This window comes from Mesoplodon mirus (assembly GCF_964341445.2).
Source record: "Mesoplodon mirus genome assembly, chromosome: 8".
NCBI classification, from domain to species: Eukaryota; Metazoa; Chordata; class Mammalia; order Artiodactyla; family Ziphiidae; genus Mesoplodon; species Mesoplodon mirus.
This window is the reverse complement of record NC_138984.1, coordinates 61,008,104-61,034,058: the sequence shown is the minus strand read 5'-3', so window position 1 is coordinate 61,034,058 and position 25,955 is coordinate 61,008,104. Positions and strand designations below refer to the sequence as shown.

The following is a 25,955-nucleotide window of genomic DNA, read 5'->3' as shown; positions in this document are numbered from 1 at the left end:
CCCGGAAGATCCCACATGCCGCAAAGCGGCTGGGCCCGTGAGCCATGGCCGCTGAGCCTGCGCGTCCAGAGCCTGTGCTCCGCAACGGGAGAGGCCACAACAGTGAGAGGCCCGCGTACCGCAAAAAGAAAATCTCGTCTTCTTGACTTTCCTGCTTTAACCATCGAGTTTACATACTCTTAGTAATCTGTCTCAATAGATTAATCCTCAAAGAATACAAGATACACACATATAATTTTAAATTAAATCTCACTAACGTGTACATACTTGCTAATATCTTGATGTCTTATCTCCTCAGGGATATTTGTGTTTTAAAGAGGTTGCTTGTTTACCTGCTTCTCCAAAATGAAACACAAAAAGGGAATTTTCGCTTAATCATCTAACCATCCAGCCATCAAATAATATTTAGTACCAACCTTCTGTGAACAGGTACTTTGTTAAAACTGTACAACCAAGATATGTCAAAGGCTCCAGGATTAGGGAACTTCAGGCATTAACAGTCACAGATGAGCTTTATGGACAATGGACTTTCCTTCTTATCTCTCAGATCACAGCACAGGGGGAACAGGCTCTCTCCTTGACTGGAACTTAGACTCCTTGAGGGTTGGGTCTCCTGTTCTCTTTAGTCATACTTGCATCTCAGTGCCTTGTGTAAGTTCTGTCTGGCACGCAGTGGTGCCTAGTTCGCCTTCATCGAATAAATTCCTGACTTCGGAGAAAAGGATATTCTTGTCCTAAGGCCAAAAACTTACACTAGATGAGAGATTTTTTGTTGTTCTGAATTTTTATACTTTAAATAATACACTTGGACCCTAGAACCAACCACAGTGTTTTGTTATGTATCATTTTGAATATAAAGCTGGTCTGCTTGGCATTCTTCCTAAAGGTAATTGATATTCAAGTAAAGAAAAGACCCCTTTATAACCTTTCCTTGGTAGGTTTTATATTGCAAGTCCAATTTACAGATGAAAACACCTAAGAGGCATTTATTACATATCTGTCCTGTAAATACATCAAAGACATAAAACCACTGACTTCTTTCTTTGACTTGAATGGTTAAAATTGTCCATCATTTTAATACTTCTGAAGTCTAAAATATACTAATATATAAGTTAACTTTTAAGTTTAAATAACTGTGAAAAAGTATTAAAATGTAATCATATAAAGCCAAATTAGAATATTTGAGAAACTCTATGCAAAAAAATGAAAAATTAATTCTTCAATTTTGATCTCAAATACATACTGCTCTCTAGAATATGGGTGAACTTTTTCCTAAATGAAAATATTGTCATAACTGAATATACACATACTACTGAATCTTTGGGTAAGTTCTCATTTGGAAAATGTGATACAGATTTCATTTTTTAAAAATGAAGTCCATAAAATCTGAGTCTAAAACAGAAGGAACAGGTTTTTTGATGTTTACCTTTTTAAAAGATTACCTTTATTTTAGAATGTTCATGGGAAATTCAACTTCCAGTGCCATTCTAATACATAAAAAATGAATGTCAGGAAAAAAATTGTTTCATGTACCAGCCAATGTATTTCTGTAATCCTCCCAGAAAAGATGATTGTCAAACAGACTACTTCTTGCAAAAATGCCTTCTCTGTCTGATCTCTTACTTAGCACTTTATTCTCTGCTTCTCAAGACTGAACCAGGCTCAGAAAACCCTTAGCACCAGCAGCCCACAAGCCCTGTTGACATTTTGCTAAGGAGGGATTTTGGTCTTGCACTCACAGCACACTCCTCACCTTGGAGAAGCGCCTTCTGCCAGCTGTCCCTGAGAATCAGAGGATATCCTCCATTTCACTTCCACCTGTCCGCCTTTTTGATCCTCATTATTTTTGGCAGCTTCTCCATCTATTGTGTGGTTCGGGGGGTTGACGTCTTATTGTTGTGGAAGATTACATTTGCACTCTATTTCCAGTTCTCCTTGTTGCCTTTGGGTAATGTCCAAGTGGAGAAGGGGGGGAATGACAATTGACTCCCCTGATCTCAGTTGTAATTATTTAGGAAAGTGATTTGATATGATGTTATAATAGTTCTTGGAAGGAATGATGAGCATCTGAACTATATCAAGAAAGGAGAAACATACTTGGGTGGTAATAAGGAGTTGGTTCAGAGATTGATTGTTGATGTGAGGGTGTCTGGGCTAATTGTGGATTGGGTGATGAGATTAATGGTGGCACTTGACAGAATTAGGGATACAGTCTGAGAAGAAAAATTCAGTTAAGCACATGTGTGCCTTTATACACAAACACAAACTGTGCTTTAAATCACATTTGTAACTCTATGAAAAGTTCAATAATGGCACATTCCACTTATACTATAAATTAACTGATTGTAAAGTATAGCAAACTTTATTTTTTGCCCAATTATGGTGGCTATCAAACTCACTAGAATATTCTTAAATTCCCAGTTCTATAAATGAAGAATAAAACAATGATGATTACAATAATTATTATTACAATAATTATAACAACCACCATCCTTTATTGTGTATTTTCTGTTTGCCAGGCACTGAAAATTGTTTCATATACATCATCTCAGTTAATCCCCTCAACAGCTCTTTGAACTGAGTGTTATTAGCCAGATTGTTACAGATGAGGAAATTAAATCTCACACAGGTTTAGTAATTTGCCCTGGATTACAGCTACTAAATATCAGAACTAGGATTTTTTTTTTTTTTTTTTTTTTTTGCGGTACGCGGGCCTCTCACTGTTGTGGCCTCTCCCGTTGTGGAGCACAGGCTCCGGATGCGCAGGCTCAGTGGCCATGGCTCACGGGCCCAGCCGCTCCGTGGCATGTGGGATCTTCCCGGACCGGGGCACGAACCCGTGTCCCCTGCATCGGCAGGTGGACTCTCAACCACTGCACCACCAGGGAAGCCCCAGAACTAGGATTTTAACCCTCCTTTCACTAGGCTGTATCGTCCATGTAAACTATTTTACATCATTTATTCTGATAAGACACACCATTAGAACTATAGTTATAGATGAATCAATTATTATTAGTTTTCAATAAGCATTTTCTTTTTGGGGGGGTTTACATACATGTCTAAAGCAAACTATTTATTCAAAAAGATCTCTCACCAAATACACTATCTAACATACTCGACTCTTCTTTGTTATCCATTCTTTACCAGAAATAAATTTTTCTGATACCTCCTAGTAATAAGTAGATTTAATTAATTAAGACTTTGGTTCATGAGGCTTCTCATTCTGAAGAACCATTTCTTGAGCATTATAGTTAATTTATAGCATGTGATGCTATTACAATATTCAGAATCTTTTATCCTTTTCCATATGAATGATTAGTCTATCTTTGGTACCTAATGTGAGTAGTTCTTAATACCTTTAAATAATAAGCCAAAAAGACTGGGTAATGAAATTTGGGGGTGAACTTTTTTCTTTTATGTTATTGTGAAAGGGACTAAGTAGAATAATACAGATTTATTTCATTTATGAGAATGTAGGAGAAGAGAGGAGATACATAATTAATACTGTTTATAAAATGAAAAAATGCAACATATGTAGTAACAAGAACACGTCATTTTGAGCAGGTCTTTATAGAACAGACATCCCATACTGCGTTCCTCCTTTTCCACAGTCATTGCCATGACAATCTGGTATGCTTAGCAGTTGCTGCTTAGTAAGGGAGATGTCTCTTCTAGGAGATCTCTGTGTCAGCCAAAAAACACAACAGTCTCATTTGGGTCTAGAAATAAGATGAAATACATAAAATGAACAGAATTTTAGCATTTTTCTTCCCATTGAAAGGATTTTTTATGAGTCACTCTGCCCATTTCTACTTTAACATTTTTTAAATCAGAAGGAAGTTTTGGAGCAGAGTTTTCTCTTCAAATTAAGATTCTTTCCCATATGATTGAAGACCTTGTCATTTCTAGATGTGACAAAATGTCCACAACTGAATATGAAAACCTGTTATTAAGAATTGAAATTCATTTGAATGAAAGGCATCTAATAATCCAGGCCATGTTTAATTGTCCATTAAAAAAAAAAAAAACCATGATCCTTCATGTCATTTCATAGACCTATCCTACTGTAATCTAAATAATATAACTGTCTCTATTCAGCCACGACAGAGCTATTATTCACTCACTCCAAAATCATATTTTGAGTGCCCACCAACTTCTGGAGTCAAAGGATTTCACTGTTGTGGTAGGGATTTCAGACGAATTATGAGGACAACATACAAATAAATATGAAATAATGTAAAAGAACACATTCATGGAATCATCAGTAACTTGAGAATGTTCTTGCAGGGATTCAGAGTGAGATGGGATTTCACAGGGATGACTACTAGTAACAATAAACTCAAAGTTAGTGAAAGAGGCAATGGGCAAAGAGTGGCCGAGAGGAGGGGAGAGTGTGTTCCAGACTCAGGAATTATAGACACAAGAGCTGTGGATGGAAAACAGCACAGAGACAGGAAGAGGATGAGAATGGATATGAGTATCAACACTCATTTGAGGGAATGAGTTGATTGAAATATTTGAATGTTGGATAGTGTGGCTTAATTTCAATTTAGTGGGTTTTTAGTATGCATTTCAGAGAAGAGATATATAAGGAAAATCACATAGAAGAGGATAATGTAAGAGTTTTTCTGGAAGCTGAATTGGCAGAGGGAGAGTCTGAAGCTCAGTGGTGTTGTCAAGGTAGGAGGGGATAACATTGTACTATAGAAATGGAAATTATCAAGCAATCTTAAATTATGTAGGAGAAAATAGTAAGGTTGGTAATGAGTTTATTAGCAGGACAACTTAGAAGCAGCCTCCTTGTATTCAGAATGTGTCAGCCTTGAGTCCTGGAATATTGGGAGGATGAGGATGTGTCAGTACCAGAGAGGAGCTAGGTCATTAATGCTGTGTTCAACAAGGCAACAGCTTAGTTTTTAAGTATTATAGATGAGTTGTCATTGGAAGAGCCAAGTGAAGACTCTGTGTATTCACCTCATTATATAAATAGTAAAAAAATAATTTATAATAGGTGCGGATAAAAAGATTAGATTCATGAGAGGTGATCTAGATTTGGAGTCAGTTCAGAATAATAACTTTTTAAACTGTATGCCAGGCCTAATTCTACACATGGAGAATACAGGGTAAACAAAGGCATGAGCTCTGCCCTCATGGAACTTACAACATAGCAGAGTGAGTAGGTGAATCTTTGAAAGTAGGATAGTTCCAAAAGGCAGGTAAACATTGTAGGACAGGGGAAATAGATCTTCGTTAGAGATTTGAGATGGCTACATTTGCAGGGTAGGAGGGAAAAACAAGGATGAATAAGGATTCTACAAAACAGAAATTTGAATGTTATACAAAGAACCAGATGTCACTTTAAGTATTGTTTGAAACATCAGTAAGTTGGAACCAACTTAAATGTCCAGTAGTAGGAGGATTTACTTTAAATTGTGAAATATTAGGTAAACATTATTAAATGAGATATCTATATACACTGGTGTAGATAGATGTCTATGATGTATTTAATGAAAATGGAAAGTGCAGAATGACTGATAATGATCTCATATTTATAAAGGAAAGTATATAAAAGTACACTCACACAAATATATATTTGTGCATGTGCGTAGAAATAGGTCAGGAAGGCTACTCACCAAACAGTTGTTAGTAGTGGTTACATATGAGGAGTAGAATCAGGAAGGGTAAGAAATAGGGGCTTTCAGTGCATACTTCATATATTTCAGAATTATTTTTATTTTATTACATTGAGCATGCATTTTTTTCATTGAAATTTGTATTGGAATAATTGTAGATTCACATACAGTTGTAAGAAATCATACAGAGTCCCCTCCTGGAACTGTGATGTTACAAAATGTTGAGTCTTCTGTTCCTGTCCCACAGGTCCCTGAGGTTCGGTTCTTTCTTATTTTATATTTTTGTCTATTTTCTCTCTTGTTCACAGTGAGTAAATTCTGTTCACCTCAAGAACACTGATTCTATTCTCTGCAATATCCTTTCTACTATTGAGCCCAACCAGTGAGTTTTTAAATTTCTATTCTTGTATTCTCGGTACTGTTATTTCCATCTGACAGATGCTGAGATTAAGCATGGGAAAACCTGACTGTAAGCTTCCTGGCAGTCAGGGTAAAACAGGAAACAAAAATCATGCATCTTCCTATATGAGAAGTAAAAACACAACAATTCTCAGTGATGTCAAAGAATTTCTTAGGCTTCTCCCTTAGACAAATTTCTCACTCTAGGAGATGGACTACAGGAGTAGCTCTCAGGATAACCAGCAAGCAGTTTTGAATGTATTTTCTACACATCTCTTGGAGGGAAATGTTATAATACAAAAGAAAATCTAAATGATTTGTCAGTTTCACATTATAGCCCAGATCACCACATTTGACAAGGAGAAACTTTATTACAGAGGGAAACAGAAGGACTTAGTAATGAACTGGGGAAAGAGCTTAGTTCCATAGAGCCTCCCAGGTCTGAGAAGAAGTAATTACATACATTGTGATGCTTTAAAAGTATGTGCAACGGTAGCTGCTGCCTAAGTAACATCCTAAGAGTGGGGAAGACCCAATTCATCTTAACTGAGACACTTCATGGCCTACCAGTTATTTGAGTCATGGGATTCTATTGACTTCCTGGCTAAAGTTGTAGAGAAAGAGAGCTCATTGACAAATTAGAGAGCTGAGTGAGATTACTGTATACAATATCTGGGAAGAGTGGGAATCATTGTTGAAGAGAAGCAACCTGGGGGGGTCCAAGCTTTTAGCAGTGGGGAAATTTAAAAGGAGATCATGTTGTGAGACCTAGTGGGAAAAATGATTCATTGAATATCGTTTTCACTGGGTGGCCTGCTGGATGAAATGAGTGGGAAGGTGTAATTGGTCATTAGGTCATTAGGTTGTAGTCTAAATACACTATTTGGAAACCAAGCAAGGATTGCTTCTAAGAAAGCAGAAGATGGTCAGTGGTCTCAAATGTAGGAAAAAATACAAGAAGATGAGAATGAAGGGGGGCATAGGTGGGAATTAGTATTGTTAGAGAGCATTTTCATCCAACAGAATTAAAGAATGGGAGGAAAGTTGTAGGAAAGACACAGGAGGTAAGAAAGGAGGGATATATAGCTAATATTCTAAGATGAAAGGATCTGTGAAAAGACACCTAGAAATAGTATATTATTGGAACTATTGTCATCGATAAATGGTGTCAGGTAAAAAGGATAACTTAAAAGTGCCCAAGACATACATGAAGAAATTGTGGAGGAGGGGATAGGATCACAGGCTTTAGGAAGGAGACTGACCATGAGAACACAGATTTCTCAAAGAGACAAGGTAGAAGATCTAGAGCTCTAATGGACTTTGAATTTGGAAAAGCAGACATCTCTCCCTCTGCTGTTAAAAGATGAGAATATGAATGTGCAGATGGCATGAAACCCTGATATGCATAAATTAGAATTTTATTTTTCTATGACTTAATTTCTGTGCAATGGCCCATTTCAATACGGTGATGGAAAGCTCAAGCCGTTCAAGATTCTCTGTCTTCCATTTTCCTGGTCCTCATTCCTCCCAGGCCACTGCTGAGGGATCCTTTGCTTTTCTCAGTCTGCCAGCAGCCCTGTGACACTTCCATGACACTCAAGGAAACCATGGTTCAACATTTATGCCTACCATGTCTCAGGAATCTCTCACGAATGTCCCTAGTACTGTGTGCCCAGATACATACCCTCAGACATTCACTCTCTGGGGTCATGCTTCTTCCTCGGCTTCTAACTCAGGAAGTGTAGTTCATGGCCTCAGGGACTCTCACAGTTCTGTTTTCCTCAACTCTCCCTCATCAGTCCTCCGTGTTTCTTGTCTAGAGGTAGAACAGTGACACGTTGTGGGAGGGTGTTTGCTACTGTCACATAGCATTTTGCTTAAATACCTGTACCTATCTGAAGTCCTTACCATTTCTACAAGGGCTTTTGCTTCTGTGACCAACCAAGAAGACTGCCCCTTTTTTTGGTAGAGGTTGGGGGGCTTTTCCCCTGTCTCAAGCCTTCCTTGAAGCAACGAACATAAAACATCTTAGTTTCTTGAATGTGTTCAGGTAGAAGGCAAATGGAATAAATTGGTTAACATTTCTAAAATATTAAAATACCACAAATACCAAAGATGAAGTGAATGAGAGTTTATTGTGTATCTGTAGGGTGCCAGGCATTTCTTCATCCCTAACAACTAGCATTTTATTTTTTTTTTAATTGGGGTATAGTTGTTTTACAATGTTGTGTTAGTTTCTGCTGTACAGCAAAGTGAAGCAGAGTTCCCTGTGCTATACAGCAGGTTCTCATTAGTTATCTATTTTATACATATTAATTAGTGTATATATGTCTAACAACTAACATTTTAAATGGGTATTATCACTACCCCATTCTGACGATGAAGAAACTGAGGCTATGTGAGGTTATATAACATACAAAGAGTCATACTGCTGATCAGTGGCAGAGCCACTTGTCTCTGAACTGTACCCTTCATTCTCTCTCTGAAAGGAAAGTTAAAGGGCAGAATGCAGTATGAACAACATTCAGAGAAAGCCACAGCGGGTATTCTTGGTTTTAGTCACCTGTAAGGAAATGATGGTGGGGAGGGCTGGTGGAGTTAGAGAAAGACAGGCACTGGTAGTATCAGATGGAGGAGAGGCTGAGAAGCTGATGGCTCATAAGACTATGGGTTGAATTCTATTTGAAGCACCATTTTAAAAGCAGAAGCAGCACCTGTGGCAGGAAACCCAAACTGATAATTGTTGTCAGGCGTATAGAGAGAAGTGAAGAGTTTATGGTCCTAGAAAGGATAATAGAGAAGCAAGTGATCATAACGACTAACACAAGCTGGTAAATAGAAGCCTTATGTTTTGGAATAAAGAACACATCACTGAATTTGGAAGTAACACGGTACTTCATAATGAGGAAGCAAAGATGGAGGTTAGAAGGGTATCAGAAAAGGTGAAGAAATTTGAAACCATGGTGTTGAGAGATCATATAATTCCATATTACTTCCCATTATTCTTATTGCCATCTCTTATCCAATGGGTTTTAACCTCAAGTAGCAATCTAAGAAATGTCCATCACTTGATGGTCTGGAAACAAAACCATGGACTGAAGGTACCAGCTCTCTTTTTCTTCTCATTATATGTAGGAAGAAAGAAATGGAAAAGTCAAAGACTGTACAGAAGAAAGAATATGACTTTAGAGTGATGAGACCTGATTTCAAATGCAGACTCAGTCTCTTCTGTGTGATCTTAAATGAAAGAATAGTTATATTTCTATGACCACTTGGTTGAGAGGCTTAATTAAGATTATGATTAGGTGCCTAGTATGGGATCCTGCACATAGCAGGGGCTCTATAAATGTAATTTATTTTTCCTACACCTTTATTCATTCAACAAATATTTTTAGAGCAGCTAATTTTATGCCACAGATAATGTATTAGTCAGCATAGACCGCCATATGCTGTAGTAATAAAGACCCCCTAATCTCAGTTGCTTAAACACAACAGAAGTTTAATTCTCTCACCAACTCAAAGTCTGCTGCATGTTTAGATAGCTTTACTGGGCAACTCTTCTCCATGTAGCAGTCCAGACCACTTCACTCTTTTAACCTAACCATCTTAATACAAGACCTCTGCAAGGATCACTACAACAGAGAAGGTGCTGTCCAGAACTGCTCTTAGAAATTTTTACCTGGAAGTGACACACATCAATCAGCTTGCAATCCATTGGTCAGAACTAGTCCTGTGGCCTCTCCTACTTCAAGGGGATGAAAGTGGAGTCTTTCGTGTGCCCAGAAAAAAAGAAGAACCGAATATTGATGAACACAAAGAATGTCTTCCACTCGCAAGGCACTGGGTACTTAGTAGTAAATAAAGCAGGCATCATTTATCTTTCCCTCATGGACCTCTCAATCCAGAGTGACATGCTGCTGGGAAAGTTACAGCATCTGAAAAGAGCCAGGTTTCTGCCCAGGCAAGGCAAGGAACTAGATCAAAGTGATTGCATTCAATAAGTATAAAGTTATGTGGGAAAACAGGAAAGGGTAACAGTTGAGTATAAGTGACAAGTATGGAGAAGCTTAGCAATCCTCAATAAATATTTACTGAATGAATGTTAAGTGAGGAATAAGAAGAAATTTAGCTCTAAAAAACTAAACGGGAAAGGCGACAGAGAGAGAACAGATACAGGAAGAAAAAACACATGGAAACAGTTTATGCTTTTCAAATGTTCTGAATAATATTTGGGAATAAAAGCTGTTCTTGCTATATCTGCTGCTTCCAGTAAGCCTGAAATATTCTGCTCTGGTCTCTTCTGCCATAGTTGGGCTGCACAGGAATGAGTTCCCAGCCAGACTGTTTCATTCTTACCTAGTCAAGAATGTGGGAATTGTTGGGAGACTTGGACTCTGACTCATCTTCTAGAATGTTTTATGATGAATCAAGTTTGCTTGATGGGCAGCTGTCAAATCTAGAAGTGTCACAGGAAATAAGGAATAATGCCACTATAAATACTAAAAATGCTACAGAGTTAAGCAAAAATCCTTATGAATACAATTTTATGACAGAATGTTAGAGGTGGTTCCTTAAAGCATTAAAATGATTGACATAAAAATATTTATTAAAGGAATGATAGAAAACATGTAAAAAAAAAAAAAAGAGAAACATTTATAAGGTAGCCCCTACAGATAAACCCTGTTAACATTTTGGTATAGTTCACCCCAAACTTTTTTCTAGGCACATACATTCATTTGTCTTACAAAAATAGATCATAAAATACGTATTGCTCTGTCACCTCCCTTTTACTTAACAGTATTTCTTGAATATATTTCCATGCCAAAAATATACTTCTACAAAATTATTTCATGGCTGCAGGGTATTGTATCATATGTATGTGTCAAAGTATATTTCTTTATCATCCCATTACGTTGTTTACAGATGGTTGCTATTATAAACAATGCTGTTATGAACATACTCTGGCTGAATTTCTGTGCACCTCTTTAATTATTTCATAGGGTAACTTTTCTAAATTGGAATTACTGTGGCAAAAGTTATATACAATTTAAGGCTTATTGTGTACATTACCAAATTGCCCTCTAAAATATTGTTGCAATTTACATCCCTACCAGCAATCGGTGAGAGCAGAAGAAGAGAGTTTAGGAGCCTGTAAGTCTACAAATGTGGTTATAAAGAATTGACGATACCATTAAGTGTGTGTTTAATCCTGATAGCTGTTGACAAAAAGGGGCACTTGATATGTTATTTTTATTTTTTTAATTTTTATTTATTTATTTATTTTTGGCTACGTTGGGTCTTCATTGCTGCACGTGGGCTCTCTAGTTGCAGCGCTTGGGAGCTACTCTTCTTGCAGTGCGTGGGCTTCTCATTGTGGTGGCTTCTCTTGTTTCAGAGCACAGGCTCTAAGCACATGGGCTTCAGTAGTTGGCACATGGGCTCAGTAGTTGTGGCTCGTGGGCTCTAGAGCACGGGCTCGGTAGTTGTGGCACACGGGCTTAGTTGCTCTGCGGCATGTAGGATCTTCCCAGACCAGCACTCGAACCCGTGTCCCCTGCATTGGCAGGCAGGATCTTAACCACTGCACCATCAGGGAAGCCCAATATGTTATTTTAGAATACCTCATCCTATATTTCATGCTTTATTCTAAAATCATAAGTATGAGAACTTCACATTAGATTTCTTAGAAAGGAATTTTAGACAGATTCACATTCTGTGCTAAATGGGTCCATTAATATTATGGGCGCTAGGATAAGATCCATGGATGATCCATTGGATATCTGCAGTGAGTTCCTCTCTTGACAAAATATATTGAGCTCTGTCATTGCTATATCCATGCCTTGATATATGGCTGTGGCTGGATATCTGTGCACATCTTTAATGATCCTCTGAATAGTAGGCAATTTCCCATTTGTCTAAAGAGAAAACCGAGAAAAGTTTTCAGCTAAATTGACCATGTAAACTTTGAGGGACATGGATGAACTAGCCAAGTGTCTACTTATAATGTGTAATCTACTAATTTAGACATAGATAATACTTTAAAGCATATATCATGTAGAATATTTTTAGAAGTATTGCTGTTTTCTCAACCTTATAGTTTATGATGTAGTTTTAGTCTAACTCCCCCTCCCATGCATTCTTGACATCAGAATGGTACCACCTTGTCAGGCAGCTGGCATGTTTCCGCCACCTGTCATCTGGAATTCAGTCTAAGCAGTTTGGGGTGCAAGATTGTGAAACTGTATGATGCCATCACTGGAAATCTTTTCTCTGGCTATAAAAACCCACTTACTACTCATAGTCTCCAGTAAACACTTACTCTATTACTTTTTTTAGTGATCTTTAAAATACTTGTTTTCAAAAACACTTTGAATTTTTAGGTCATGTCTCCCAAAATAATTACTAATGCAGTATTAAATCCCTTGGCTTCTGGTTTTACCAGTCCCATCAAGCGAATGACTGCTAAAACTATCCAAAATTCTCATCAGTTGGTGTCTCAGGTTAATGCTATTTCCCTAAACTGTACTTTGTTCAAAATAAAGTAATTGAGAGAGTGCCTGGTATTATGAGAGACTTTATAAGGACTTTAGATAAGATGCCTCTTTTTCTGAGGGATAATTATTTGGAAGAAGAATCTCACCTTACATTCATCCATATATTATAGTTTAAACAAAAAGAGAGGGGATTCATGCAAATCTCTTGTGTTCTTATGCAAAGTGACTATTGAATATGAGAGCTTTTGTCCACCTATAAAAAATATCTTAAGAATATAGTAGGATTGTCATGCATTTATATTGTATAGAAACACTGAAAATATAGGTTCATGAAGCCTGCTGCTTTGAAAATATTCACATTGGAATCTTTTAAGAACTACAGCTTCTACCCAGTTAAACCTCCTTCCAAGCCCAAACCACATCTACTTTTACTTTAATACAAAACAAACCAACCAACCAACAAACAAGCAGCAGGAAATATTTAGAATAGATATTCTCTCAGGGACCCATAGCCAAAATTTTTGGAACTCAGAATGAAAAATTTAGAGAATTGAGTGGCTAGATTTCCCTGTAGTGTTACTCCCTCCTTAAAATATATTATGTTATATTGTTTCCATTCTTTTCATCTACGTATTTCCAAGAGATTCAGAGTAAAATAACATATATTACAGGTTGGGTGGCAGCTATTTGATTGATATGGTTGAAGATAACATATGGTGTATTCTTTACTTTAAACTGTTTTGAGTCTTTTTTCTTGCCCACAGCAGTAATATATGTGAGAATTACCCCAAAACTTCCCAATGGTACATGTGTGTAATACCCATCATCTTAAAAAGCAATGAACATTTTGCCACTGCATTCTTTATTATTTGAAGCAAATCAAACTGAGAGCTTAAAGTAAATTGTTACAGAACTCTAATTCTATAAGATCTTACAATTCCAGGAGATTATACATGCTGTTTTAAAATGTTAATCAGAAGATGCATTTGTTTTAATTCTTGGTACTGAAAATATTGACTGAATTGTGAATTAACACATTTAGGGTTGCAGATGTCATTTTTCATGAGATTTCCTGAATGATATAATTTTCATATTTCATATAGCAGTTTGATCAATTTACAGATTTATTTTACATAATTAGTTGGTAAATGAGAAATTCAATTGCTGATATATAACTATTTCTCTGAAATATAGAAAATAAGTTTAAATTCTGAATTATAAATGAAAAAACAAATATTTTGAAGACATCTGGTCCACATCTGTCTGAAATAAGATAATTTAAAACAGTGTAATTAAATGCAAGAAATACTGAAATATTCACACCTTAGAATGTAAAAAGTAAGTCATTCCATTTTAGTGTGATTTCTTGAATTGATTTTTTTTTTAATTTTAGTGTCCTTTAGCCTCTCATTCTGTCATTACAAAGAAGACTGACAAGCTAAACAAACAAAAATAATCCATGTTTTTCAAAGCTTCTGCTAAATGAAAGAATTATCTTTATTACTATTCTTTTATGCGTTGACTAACCTCCACTCCCAAGTTAATACTCAGCGGACTTAGACTCAGGCCTACCCCTTTTGATGTATTTATAATTCTCCATTCAATTATTAAAAATGAGAGATTAGTGAGAGAGTCTGTAATCTCACTCCCTAAACTGTGTGTTCCTTGCGGACACAAAGAGGCTCAGTAAATGTGAGAGAGAGGTACTCAGACTCATGGAAATGAAAAGCATCTTTGGTACATTCTCATGATCAGTAGAGAATCGTCCTTTGAAGACTGGTCTTTTCTTTTGTTAAAAACCTGTGTTAAGTGGAAAATTAACCATTTTAGGAGAAAGGAAAATAAGCTAGACTTTCTATAGTCTAACCAAAAAATGTGAAAAAAACAGATTCTCCTTTAATAAAAGGCTGCAGAGCCTTGAGACTTCAATAAGACTGGGTTTCCATGATAGAGAAATTAGATTCATGAAAACCCTCAATACTAATGCTACAGTATAAGGGTGAGGGAAGATCTGAGCTTGGATGCCAGAGGCTCTCCTAACTAACAGTAGACCATGAGAGGAATTGATACTATGAGAAGTGAAAACACTTTTCCTAACACATACCCTAAGATATCACAAGTTTTGTTTTGTGTTTTTATTTCCAGGGAGCATGATAAAGATCCAGAGAGTTTTTTTAAGGTATTGATGTATCTTAAGGACTTAGGACTCAATTTCCACGTATCTGTCCTTGGAGAAACCTTCACAGATGTCCCAGGTATTTCTTTTGAATTTTCTAGTGTGTATTTTTATAGATGACATAAGCTGTACAACTTAAGTATTAATTTCCATGTTTCCCTTTGTTAGAATAATCAAGATGAGCACTGTTAACCAAAAGGTGATATGATGGCATTAAAGTGTGATTCAATTAAAAAAATACTTAAGTAAGCATTCTTTGATTTAAGTTGAGAACGTGAAGTCATCTCTTTTATCAAATATAGTTTATACAATGCATCCCGATGTAAATAACATATATTGCTTTAGGCATCTTAACACTTAAGGAAAGTGGGAATTTGTAATTGGATATACACCCTCTCACCTCCGGGGTCACTGGTTTGATTCCTACTCACATTGGATGGCTGAAATATATTACCATCTGTTAGGTGGTCTGTGTAAAGCATTTTGGCATCAAACTTGTAATGTGGAGTAGACACATATCATAGTTGTCATTGGTCCATGCCTTTTTTATTGAACTTGAGAAAACAAACAAAAATCCAAAGCTGATAGCAGCAGGTCTTCTCATCCTTAATGCCACATGGAGCCTGTTCCAAGCCATTTCCTTCACCCTGCATCCTCACTGGGCATGTTTGGGTCAGTAAGATGAGCATCCCAACCACCGTCCTAAGCACTTAGGTGTTCATATTTTTTAAGCTTTGGGTATTCAGCTTTTTTTTGTAAACTCCAAGTACCCAGACAAGAAAAGTTCAGAAATGGCCTCTGTCATCATGCTTTATGAATCTTAAGGACCACTTAAAGTTTACCCTCACATAGCAAGTACTTTTTGATTCTGGTACAACACAAGGAAGTACACCCAGCTTGTACCTCAGTAGCTTCATCTGATATGGCTCATCCTTTGCCCCTCTGGGCACCAAACTTTTCTCAGTTCCTCTAAGATTCCAGCCTTCTTTAAACCTTTGCACATTTGCCTATTTGTATTTTATTCATTCGCTCTCAGCTGGAGAACATTTTCTTTCAATGTGAAGCTTTGCAATGGTCTCATGGCACCCTATACCTTTACTTCATGGTGCCTCCATCAGTTTCTAATCATATAATTATGTGTAATTTGTTATCTCACTCCCCCCCCCACACACACACACATACACAGAAACATTAGAATGTAGGTGCTGGGAGGACAAAGATTATGACTATCTTGTTCATCACAGTACCTCAGAGCCTAGTGAAGTGCCTGGTACAAGGCTGGAACTCAATAAATATTTGTTGAATAAACAGATAAAAATGTAAACTCCCTGCCCTCAAGCAGTTTATAGTTTTCTTTTTTTTATTTTTGTGGTACACAGGCCTCTCACTGCTGTGGTCTCTCCCGTTGCGGAGCGCAGGCTCTGGACGCGCAGGCTCAGCGGCCATGGCTCATGGGCCCAGCCGCTCCGCGGCATGTGGGATCTTCACAGACTGGGGCACGAACCCACGTCCCCCGCATCGGCAGGTGGACTCTCAACCACTGGGCCACCAGGGAAGCCCTATAGTTTTCCTGAAGAGGGAACATTTTTGCATAAGGACAGGAAACAGAGAGGGAAACACAGGATAATGTAATTATATATTAGTACTGACACATGTGGCTTAGAGTAGAACGTTAATTGAAGAGCTAGAACTTGAATAGCCAAAGGATTAGGATATTCCAAAAGGGGAAACAACATGGGCAAAGCATAGAGAAGCAAGTATTTTAGATATTGTACTTAAATGAGAGAACAATTTCAGTGATTAGTGCTGTGAGGTCACTAAGTAGAATAGAAGATTCTGCATGCAAAACTTAATAAGTAAGTAATACATGGGCAGGGTAGGGCCAAAGCATGGAGGATGAGCAAAGTAGATTAGGTAAAGGTAAAAAATAGGGAGCCTCGGTCTTGAACTGGAAAGAAATGTGATAAAGTGTGTATTTTAGGAAGATTTATCTTGCAGTGATATGTAGGCAGAATTGCAGTGAGACTCTGCAGCGGTCATCCAAGTGTGATTCTGTGAGGTGGTGGAAGAGAGATTAGTGAGAGGGCTGTAGGAGAGAGAGATTCTCAAGGAAAACACAGAAAAGAATTTGATAGATGGATGGCTGTCAAGAAAGAAGGAAGAAAAAATCAGCTCATTTGCCAAGCTAGTGAGTTCAATTTCGTTTGTGCCAGTTTTGAAGTGTTTGTGGATGAACTGAGGAAAGAGGCTGGAGGATATCCCTAAGCAGAAGGCTTTGTAGCCAGCTTTACTGTTGGGTAATTTTAAGCCACCACTACAAAGAAGACTAGGTTCTTACTCAAAGGGCCATGTCCTTGGGATCACAGCTCTCCCTTCCCACACATTAACACTGAGCTATTTAGAGCAGCACTGGGGATTGAAAGTGGGATGGGGAGCAATTAGGGGCCCAAGAACTGAGTGCTCAGTAATTACAGGCTCGATCTTTTACTCACTTTGGTTTGACCTCAACACATACTTACTGAGCACTGTGGAAGGGGGATTTCACAGTGAACAGGACTCAGTCTGCACCTCAGAGAACCCTGCCTTGGGGAGACACTTACATATAATTAACAGGTACCTAGAATGCTGTGGGATCATTAGGGAATGCTGTGGAAGACCATAGGAAGGGTCATATTACCTAGGTACACACTTCTATTACTCCCAGTCCTAACTGGAGCTCCTTTCTGCCCTTGCCTCTGGCCCATCTCTGTCATGTCAAATGTGAATCAATTCTCTTTAAGGCTACAGAACTTCACCTTGCACATAGGAGGAGCCCAAGTTGTTGGCTGGATGACTGAGCCTGGTAGATTTCCAAGTTGTGCTCCTAGAAGGCCACCTTGCTAGTCTTCACTCCAAAGGTTTCTTCACAGGCAGTTCTGTGTAACTTCTGCCATTTGTATCACTGTCCTAGTTTGACAAACACTAATATAGCACTTGCTGTATTTCAGGCATTGTTCTAAGCCATTTATAAATGTTAACTCATCTTAACAGTCTCATTCATTATTACTGTCTCCATTTTTCTTAGGTGGGGACACAGAGGCACAGAGAAATTAAGTGAGGTCTCATAACTATCAATACATAATACTTTTAACCACTATGCTGTGCTACCTTTCCATTTACTTGTTTTCTGACCCAACTGCTTCTCTAAGTTTAAACATTAATTTTTTTCCCCCACCTCACCATCCAGCACTTCACGCAAAGGGTTACCTAGCAGGCATACATTTCTTTGCCTGTTGTCTCTTCTAGGTGCTCCACTAGCATATCTAAAACCCATACCCTAAAACCAACTTATATACTGTGTAGTATCAGCCAGAAGGATAACTCTGAACACTGTTAACATTTATGAGAAAGTGGTTTTCTTGTAAATAATTTTAATAATAATCATTATTATCCTGTTAATTGCTATTATTTATTGAAAGTTTGCTTCTTGCTTGGTCCTTTGCCAGGTTATTTCATATAATGCTCATGATAATCCCAAAGGCGTAGGTATTATTATCCCATTTGATAGATGGAAAAACTGAGACTTTGAAGGCTTAAGTCACTTTGATTACACTCCTTATGAGTCAAGTTTTGCTCTTTCACATACAAGCCTAGATGTATTGGAAAACCAAGAAAGGTTTAATACATGACGGCAGGACCATTAAATTACTCTTTGTTTTTTTCCATTGAGTTAAGATTTATACATATAACATTGTATAAATTCAAGGTGTACAATGTGATAACTTGATACATTTACATATTGCAATATGATTACCAGTGTAGCTCTAGCTAAGGCCTCTCTCACATCACATAATTATTTCTTTTTCACAGTGAGAACATGTAAGATCTCGTCTCTTAGCAATTTTAAAGTATATAATACAGTATTGTTGACTATAATCACTATGCTGTATTTTTGATCTCCAGGACTTATTCTTACTCTAGTTACAAGTTTGTACATTAATTATTCTATAACCAACTTCTTTCTCCTTCCCTCTACACAGAACTGGTAGGGAAAGGTAGCATATCTCTGAGTGATGGCATTAGTGCTGGTGAGTTTTACTGCCCTTTTTGCTGAAGCAGACAATCGCCATTAAATTTCTTTTGAAAATGTTAAAACCACAGTAGGGCAACTTTGTAGAGTCTTCATACTGTTGATTATTTTCAAATTATGTTGCGGTAAGGTTATTATCATCCTTTTTCTGAAAAGTGTAGTAGTTGATTATCGATTCTAGTTTATAGCTACATAGTTTATCATTCTTTTGCATGATCCTTTCATTTTACAAAAGAGATGCTAGATCTAGGACAGTGACTATTCCAAGTGCTCACAGCTGGGCACAGTGGGAGAGACGGGCAGTAGGTAGTGGCAAGGTTAGGAGTAGAACCTGGGAGTCAGTCTCCTCATGCCTACTCACTTCTGTATGTGTTCAACACATGTTTTTTAAATATCTACTTTATGCCAAGCACTAAACTAGATGTTTAAAATGAAATGGTGAATAAAACAAACATCTTCTGTGATGTTTGCATCACGGAAGTAGTCTAACTCCAGTGCATTATCCATCAGTTCCTAGAGCATTTAGCATGTGCCAGGTACCATTAGAAGCCCTTTGTGCATTGCCTTGTTTATTCATCACAACAGCCCTGTGAATTAGGCACTTTTGTGATTATCATATCACAGCTGCGAAAAGTCAGAAACAGGGAGGTTAAGGCACTTGCCTGAAATCACGCATCCATCCAACTATCAATGCACAATTCAAACCTTGTCAGCCCACCTCTCTGCTATTCTCCTCTATGTGGAAATCCACAAAATCATCCCTCTTTTACGGGTAAGACAGCAGGAGGTGATAATGATGGAAAATTCCTGGCTACTCATATGAAATCATTTCCATTTTCTCTAATAAGCTCTTTGCAAATGGAAAGTTTAAAAACAAATAAACAGAGAACCCCCACAAAACCTCAAATTCATTTCCTAAATATATCACTCCTTAGATATTAAAGTGAACTCCCTCTTCTTTCCGCCATCTGTCTTCATCACAAGAAAGGTGTCAAAAACAATATGAAGTGGGAAGATATTCCAAATAATACTTGGTTTATATTTACTGTTCAATAAATAATATTTGAATGAATGAAAGAATGTCTGGTGTAATAGAATAATGTAGTTTACATACTGTATCAAATATATTAAAAGCCTACATTGAAATGATTTCCAAATATTAGAGAGTTAGTGAATGAAAATAGAGAACCCTAAGATTTAAGGAAGTTTTAAGTGGTTTTATGTTATATTTTCTGTTTTCATATAAATGACCTTGATTTAACCTAAATCTATTTTTCAATCTGTTCTCATCTTTCAGTTCTTACATCAGTCAGAATAAGCTAAATTATGCTAAGCTAGCAGCCTTAAAAACCTCAGTGGCTTAAAACACTCAACACTTATTTTTTATTCATGCTCTATGTTTATTGCAGGTGAGCAGTAGTGTTCTATTCGTACGGTCACTCAGGGTCCCAAGCATATAGAGAGACCCAAGCAACCACCATCACAAACATTACCAGTTACTGTGCCAGATGCAATAGAAAGCTAGGATGTTCTTTCATTAGCAATTCACTGCTCTGGCCTAAAAGTGACATAGGGTTCCACTCGACTCTTTGGCCAGAACTTGTTGCAAGGCACTGCCCAACTACAAGGGGGGGGGGCAGGAAATGCAATCCTGCTTTGAGCCCAGAATGGAGGAGAGCAGAAATAGTTGATGAAAAGCACTACTGACCACCATAGCTCTGACCACCATGCATCATGATCTGTGGCCCATCAGAGAGAAAATCAAGCCTACCCAAGATATCTACCTTAGTCTGGGTGAGTCTATCCGTGTTGAATAAAGAACTTTTAACAAATATGAGAGTACTGCCCACAGCCTTCTTGCTGGAGACATCCCAGCTCGTGTCTGAAGACACATCTAGCAACTGTGTCCCATTAAGCTGAGTAGATATGAAGTCGAGTTGCTCTCTGTGGGAATGGAGTTAATCATCACTTACGGTGATGGCATTTTGGAAAACTTATAGTGTCAGTTAGGAGTAGTTTTGCCCTCCACCCCCAGGGGATATTTGGCAGTGCCCAGAGACGTTTTGGTTGGTACAACTGTTGTGGGGAGGGGAGGGTACTACTGGCATCTAGTGGACGGAGGCCAGGGATGCTGATAAACATCCTACAGTGCACAGGATGGCCCTCACAACAAAGACGTATCCAACCTAAAATGTCAGTAGTACCAAGATTGAGAAACTCTGATTTATAAGAATTAAAGTCAGAAGATCAGGTTTGGGACTGGGTCCTGTAGCTTTCTAGGTTAACCTCAGTTAATCCATCTGTACCATACAAAGGAGAAGATGGGAAAGAGAAATAATAATAATAAAACCACCCACCCTATCTACCCCTTTGAGTTACATTGAGGATTTCAAGCACAGTTACATAATTTGGGAGGGGGGAGGGAATTGCTTTCAAAACTACTATGCAGATTTTATTATAAGACTCATGGACTTCTCTTCAGAGTTTATACGGAATGAGTCTTTAATGAATTTTGGATGAAAAGAGGACATTAATGATGCTGAACCTTAAAAGTTCATTCTTGCCGTTATTTTAATTATTTTTAATCCAGGAAATTGAAAGGTCATTCTGCCACGTAAAGCATCCATCACACTTCATGTTACAAATGAACCAAAAAGCCTAGAAGCTCCTCCATGCAAATATTTTTAGCTTAGGCCAATTCTCATGACAAGGTCACATTGTTAGCCCTTAAGATGGTGTTTTGTTTTGTTTTGTTTTTTTAAAGAAGAAGAAGCAAATGCTTAAGATATCAAATCAATGGAATGTGTTTGTATACTTAATACTTTCTCACAAATGATAACTCTAAACCAAATAACTTTTTCTGTGAACAGCCAAAGCCTTACATCAGGATTCTTCTTTCCCTACATTGTGGGAGAAGTAGTTTTAAGTTTTAGGCATGGGCGGCGGGGAGCAGAAAGATTGCAAAGGAAAGTAAAAACCTGAACTACACTTTTGGCAGACAGAAGTCTTTCTGGTTCACCTTTAATTTGAGGTTAAGAACAGTATGTGGAAAGCTTCTGGTTAGTATCTGGCATGACAATGGTTATTACAGTGATCTTGGCATATTCTTGATCCTTTGCTCTGGAGTCAAATGTAGGATAATTATATAACATTTCCCTCCCCTCCCATCTCCCTTTTCTCTCGGCTCCCAGCTACAATCTCATTTTCAGCAGAGCAGCTTACACTGAGGGGGAAATAATAGAAAGGTTCTAGGAACACAAGTAACTTACATCACATTAATATAAAGGTATAAAATTTTGCTACGCGGGGACCCTGCAGAAGGAAAGCTATTAATGTATTGATCAATGTTGAATTGTAAGACAATTGTATATGAGATGAAATAAATGTGCCAGTAAGATTAAAGTCATTCTCTCTAGACCATACCTTTCCTTTTCCTTTTAGTTTTTAAAAAAACTTTTATCACTATCTACTCATTCCCCTAACATACAAGTTTTTACTGAGTTCATAGTGTGGTCTGGCACCATATTGTGGATAGCAAGAGGAGAAAATGTGGCTCCTTTCCTCTAGAATCTTACTGTCTGGGAAAACATTGTAAAAATTACATTTTATTATACCATGCCCTTGTTTATATTGTAACATTTTCAAATTATTCTGAATACATAATTTCATAACCCTTATAGCAATCTAATGACTAGATAATGAAACATGCATTAACACCCTCTGTTTATAGCTGAGGAAAATTATTTATATTCATCCCATTGAAATAACGTGGATCTGAGGTCGATTTTCAGTAGAGAGAACCACCTTCACCTGATTCTTAGAAATAGGCATATAATCACTTTCCCAAGAATGTGGTTGGGGAAGGCAGTTTCCCAGGAATCTGATTTGAAAGTGAGGTCTTCCGTCTCCCAGTCCTTTGCTGAAGAAAACAACCGTATATAATGGGAAAGTAGGGAAGATTGAAATAAAAGTAGATATATATGCTCCTGACAGGAAAGAATAAATAGATGTCAGATAGAAATGACAGTATCTCTTAAGATTAATTTATGAATTTAACAAGATTCCAATTAAGATGCCCAAATATTACTTTATATATCTTCACAGAGTAGTTCTAAAATTCCTACAAAATAAAGAAATAAACGGGAAGAGTATCAGAGAAATCACTAACAAAGGAGTATTGAAGGAAAACATGTCCTACCAGATTCAGAACATGTATGAAGTTAAAAGTACTCTTTTAAAAGAGTACTTTACCGATTCAAAAACATGATGGTAGAAAAACAGACAAAAATAGAGAATTCCGAAATAAACCCAACTTGTATATAATTTTAACATCCACCAAACTTATATAACAAAATCTAATATACTTATCCCAGCTTTAAAATATAATATTTTTTAGTGAAAACAAGATATTAGGTAAAATAAATAACCTCTGTGGAATAAAACTAACAAAACAAGATATTCATATAAGTAATGAAGTATAGATTTTAAATATATCCTATAGATAAAAGATTGCAAAAGCTTCAAAAGAGTATAAGTACCGTAACTTACTGAAGTCTTACTCTGTGCCAAGGACAAGGCTAGGCCTTTTACTCACACAGCTAATAAACAATAGAAGTAGTGATAGCTGAAGAAATAAATGCTAAATCAAATTTTAGGAATAAAATCTTTAATTTTTCCAGTAATGAAATAAGTGTAAATACAGAGAATTTATGAGAAAGCGGTTGCATTGACCAAAGCAATAAAAGTAAAGGCATATCCTAACAAAGACTGGCCAACTAATGGGGAAACATTTGTATGTATGGTAATGGCAATGTAAGCTATTTGTCCTGAGCCATATAAGTTACTATACCCTTTGCGTGATTCAGTAATTTCACATCAGAGAATATATCCCATGGAAGTAATTCCCATGCCTCGCCCTCATTGCTACTGCTTCTTTCCTAGTTTTTGCCCTTACCTTCTGGGACCTTGACTCCTACAAAAGCTTCAGATTGGTCTTCAGGCCTCTGGACACTTTGATATTTGATTCGCACACCTACTGTTATTGGTGTTCTTTCTAAACCCAGACCATCCAAGAAGAGAATCACAATAGTATAACAATAAGAACGTGTCTCATAGATTTTTCTGCAGGATGAACTTAAATTTCCTCTCAGCGAATGAGGTTCTTCAAACTCTGACCCCAGCCTAATCCCTCATGGATTCCAGTTCCCTTTTCCATCTCATGAGTACATCTGTGCACGTATCCACATCCATGCCTTGTGTTATTTATTGCTTAAATTCCTCTGCCCCTCCGCACATAGGCACATGCATATCCTTTCTCCACCTGGCAAAATCCCAACTCCAGTGGTGCTGCTTGTCCTATATCTTCCCTTTTCCTTCCCTCCCTAATTGCTCACAGCGCCCTTAGTCATTGCATCATTTGCAAGGCGCATATCACACTGCACTCTGGTCAGTTGTAACTTGGCTGCCATAAGGGGCAGTGGTGTAACTGACCAGAAGACACTTTGCAGGTGAAGAGTACAACTTCTTAGACAGAGACAGTTGCATGGGGCCAGAGTCAGCAACACTCCCAGTTGGAGAGGCAAGCTCCCCTGCCCAGCTCTCACTGATACCCCAGACAAGAGTGAGGTTCCCATTCAGTACTTGAGAAGCTCTCTTTTCCTTTCTCAGGAAAGGTTCGTTAAGTCTGCTGCTGCCCTTCCCTAGCAAATGTTCAGGAGACTCTCTAGACACAAGTAATTGGTAACAATTCACTCCCATTGCTCAGCATATCCTGTGAGAATCAGTCTTTTTCCCCTGATCACTCCCAGACATGCCGTTGCGTCCGGCCTAAACTTTAGGCCTGCTTGAACTCTACTCCTGCAGCTTCTGTAAGTGGAATATTTATCTTTTATATGGAAACCAGAGAATTCAGTGCAATTCTCAAGGCAAGGTCATTTATCCATCCTACCAGGGGGAAGACCATGAAGATAATACGTCCTAGAATATACAACTCCTAAAACATCTCTCAAGAAATTGTTCTCAAAAGTTATATCTATGAAAACATTACTGAGGAAAAATATTCTTTAATTTTCAAAAACTGTCCTTAAAGTTTATGAGAAATGTATGCTTGGGAATGACACAAGGAAATAGATAAATTAATTAAATAATGAATGGGAAAAAATCAAGACATCAGTAGACCAATAGGAAATTAGAAACAGACACTAATTTTAAAAGCTGTATATGTATATATGACTTGGGTTGACAGATAGGAGGTCTTGGAATGTGGCTGCTGCACATTGCTTTGGAGTTTTATCTTTTTGAATTCCTGTAGTTGTATTATGGTCACGATTTGGAGTGTGGTATGGTCAAAATAAAATTTGCTCCAATAAGAAACTTTGGTGGAAAGCCTGCCTATTTTACAAATTCATGTTTCCTGCAATGGCTATCAGAACAGGAGTCTCTGACAGAAAGCAGCACAACAGGGAGTGAATATCTGGATCCAAATCGTGAGCTTTTCCAGCTATATCTCTCCTTGCCCAAATTGTTACATTTGTAAAATGGAAACCATCACAGATATATAGTGCAGTGGAATGAACACGGTCCTGGAATTTAGAAGGCTCAGGGTCTAGTTCCAGCTCTGACACTGATTAACCATGTCACCTCTTTTAGCTTTAGCCTACTGGTCCACAAAATAAAGTCATCCAAATGAGGTTACAACTAGAAAGGACATTGGAGGTTAGGGTGCCTCAACTTTTAAAATGGGGTGAACATCCCTACCCCCAAGGGGATTTCACGGAGTGACAGTTTTTGAAGTTTTGATTATAAAAACAATGAGTATAATAATTATGCTTTTTCAAAACATATCTTACTCCTCATCATCCGATATCTATCTGCACGCTCAACCCCAGCTCCCACTTGAGGCAGCTGAGAACCATTGATCTAGGCCAGTCACATTCTTCTGGCCACCCTCATGGGCTGATTAGAGTTGCCCTCTGCTCCATCCTGTAAGCCTTTGCTAACTTCAACTTGCTAAAGATAATCTCTGTGTATCTCACCTTCTCCTCTCCTACCCTTATCAAATAAGTATAACCTCATTGGTCAGGATTTCTCAGTGTGGTTTCAACCACCTTCCTAGCCTTACTTCAATCCTTATCCATGAGTATCCTGGGCTGTAGCCTAGTTTACTCACTGTTCCCTGAAGATAG

At 37.7% G+C, this 25,955-nt stretch overlaps 1 protein-coding gene across 11 annotated transcripts in view; it reads left to right on the top strand.

Annotated features, from left to right (window-relative positions):
• The window catches only part of GTDC1 (glycosyltransferase like domain containing 1), a 379,830-nt gene that overhangs the window by 337,629 nt on the left and 16,246 nt on the right, over positions 1 to 25,955 (top strand). For all 11 annotated transcript variants that reach the window (XM_082630949.1, XM_082630941.1, XM_082630939.1 and 8 more), the window contains one exon: positions 14,672 to 14,781. In XM_082630949.1, the coding sequence (XP_082487075.1) occupies positions 14,672 to 14,781 (110 nt within the window). The remainder of the gene's footprint in view (positions 1 to 14,671; positions 14,782 to 25,955) is intronic.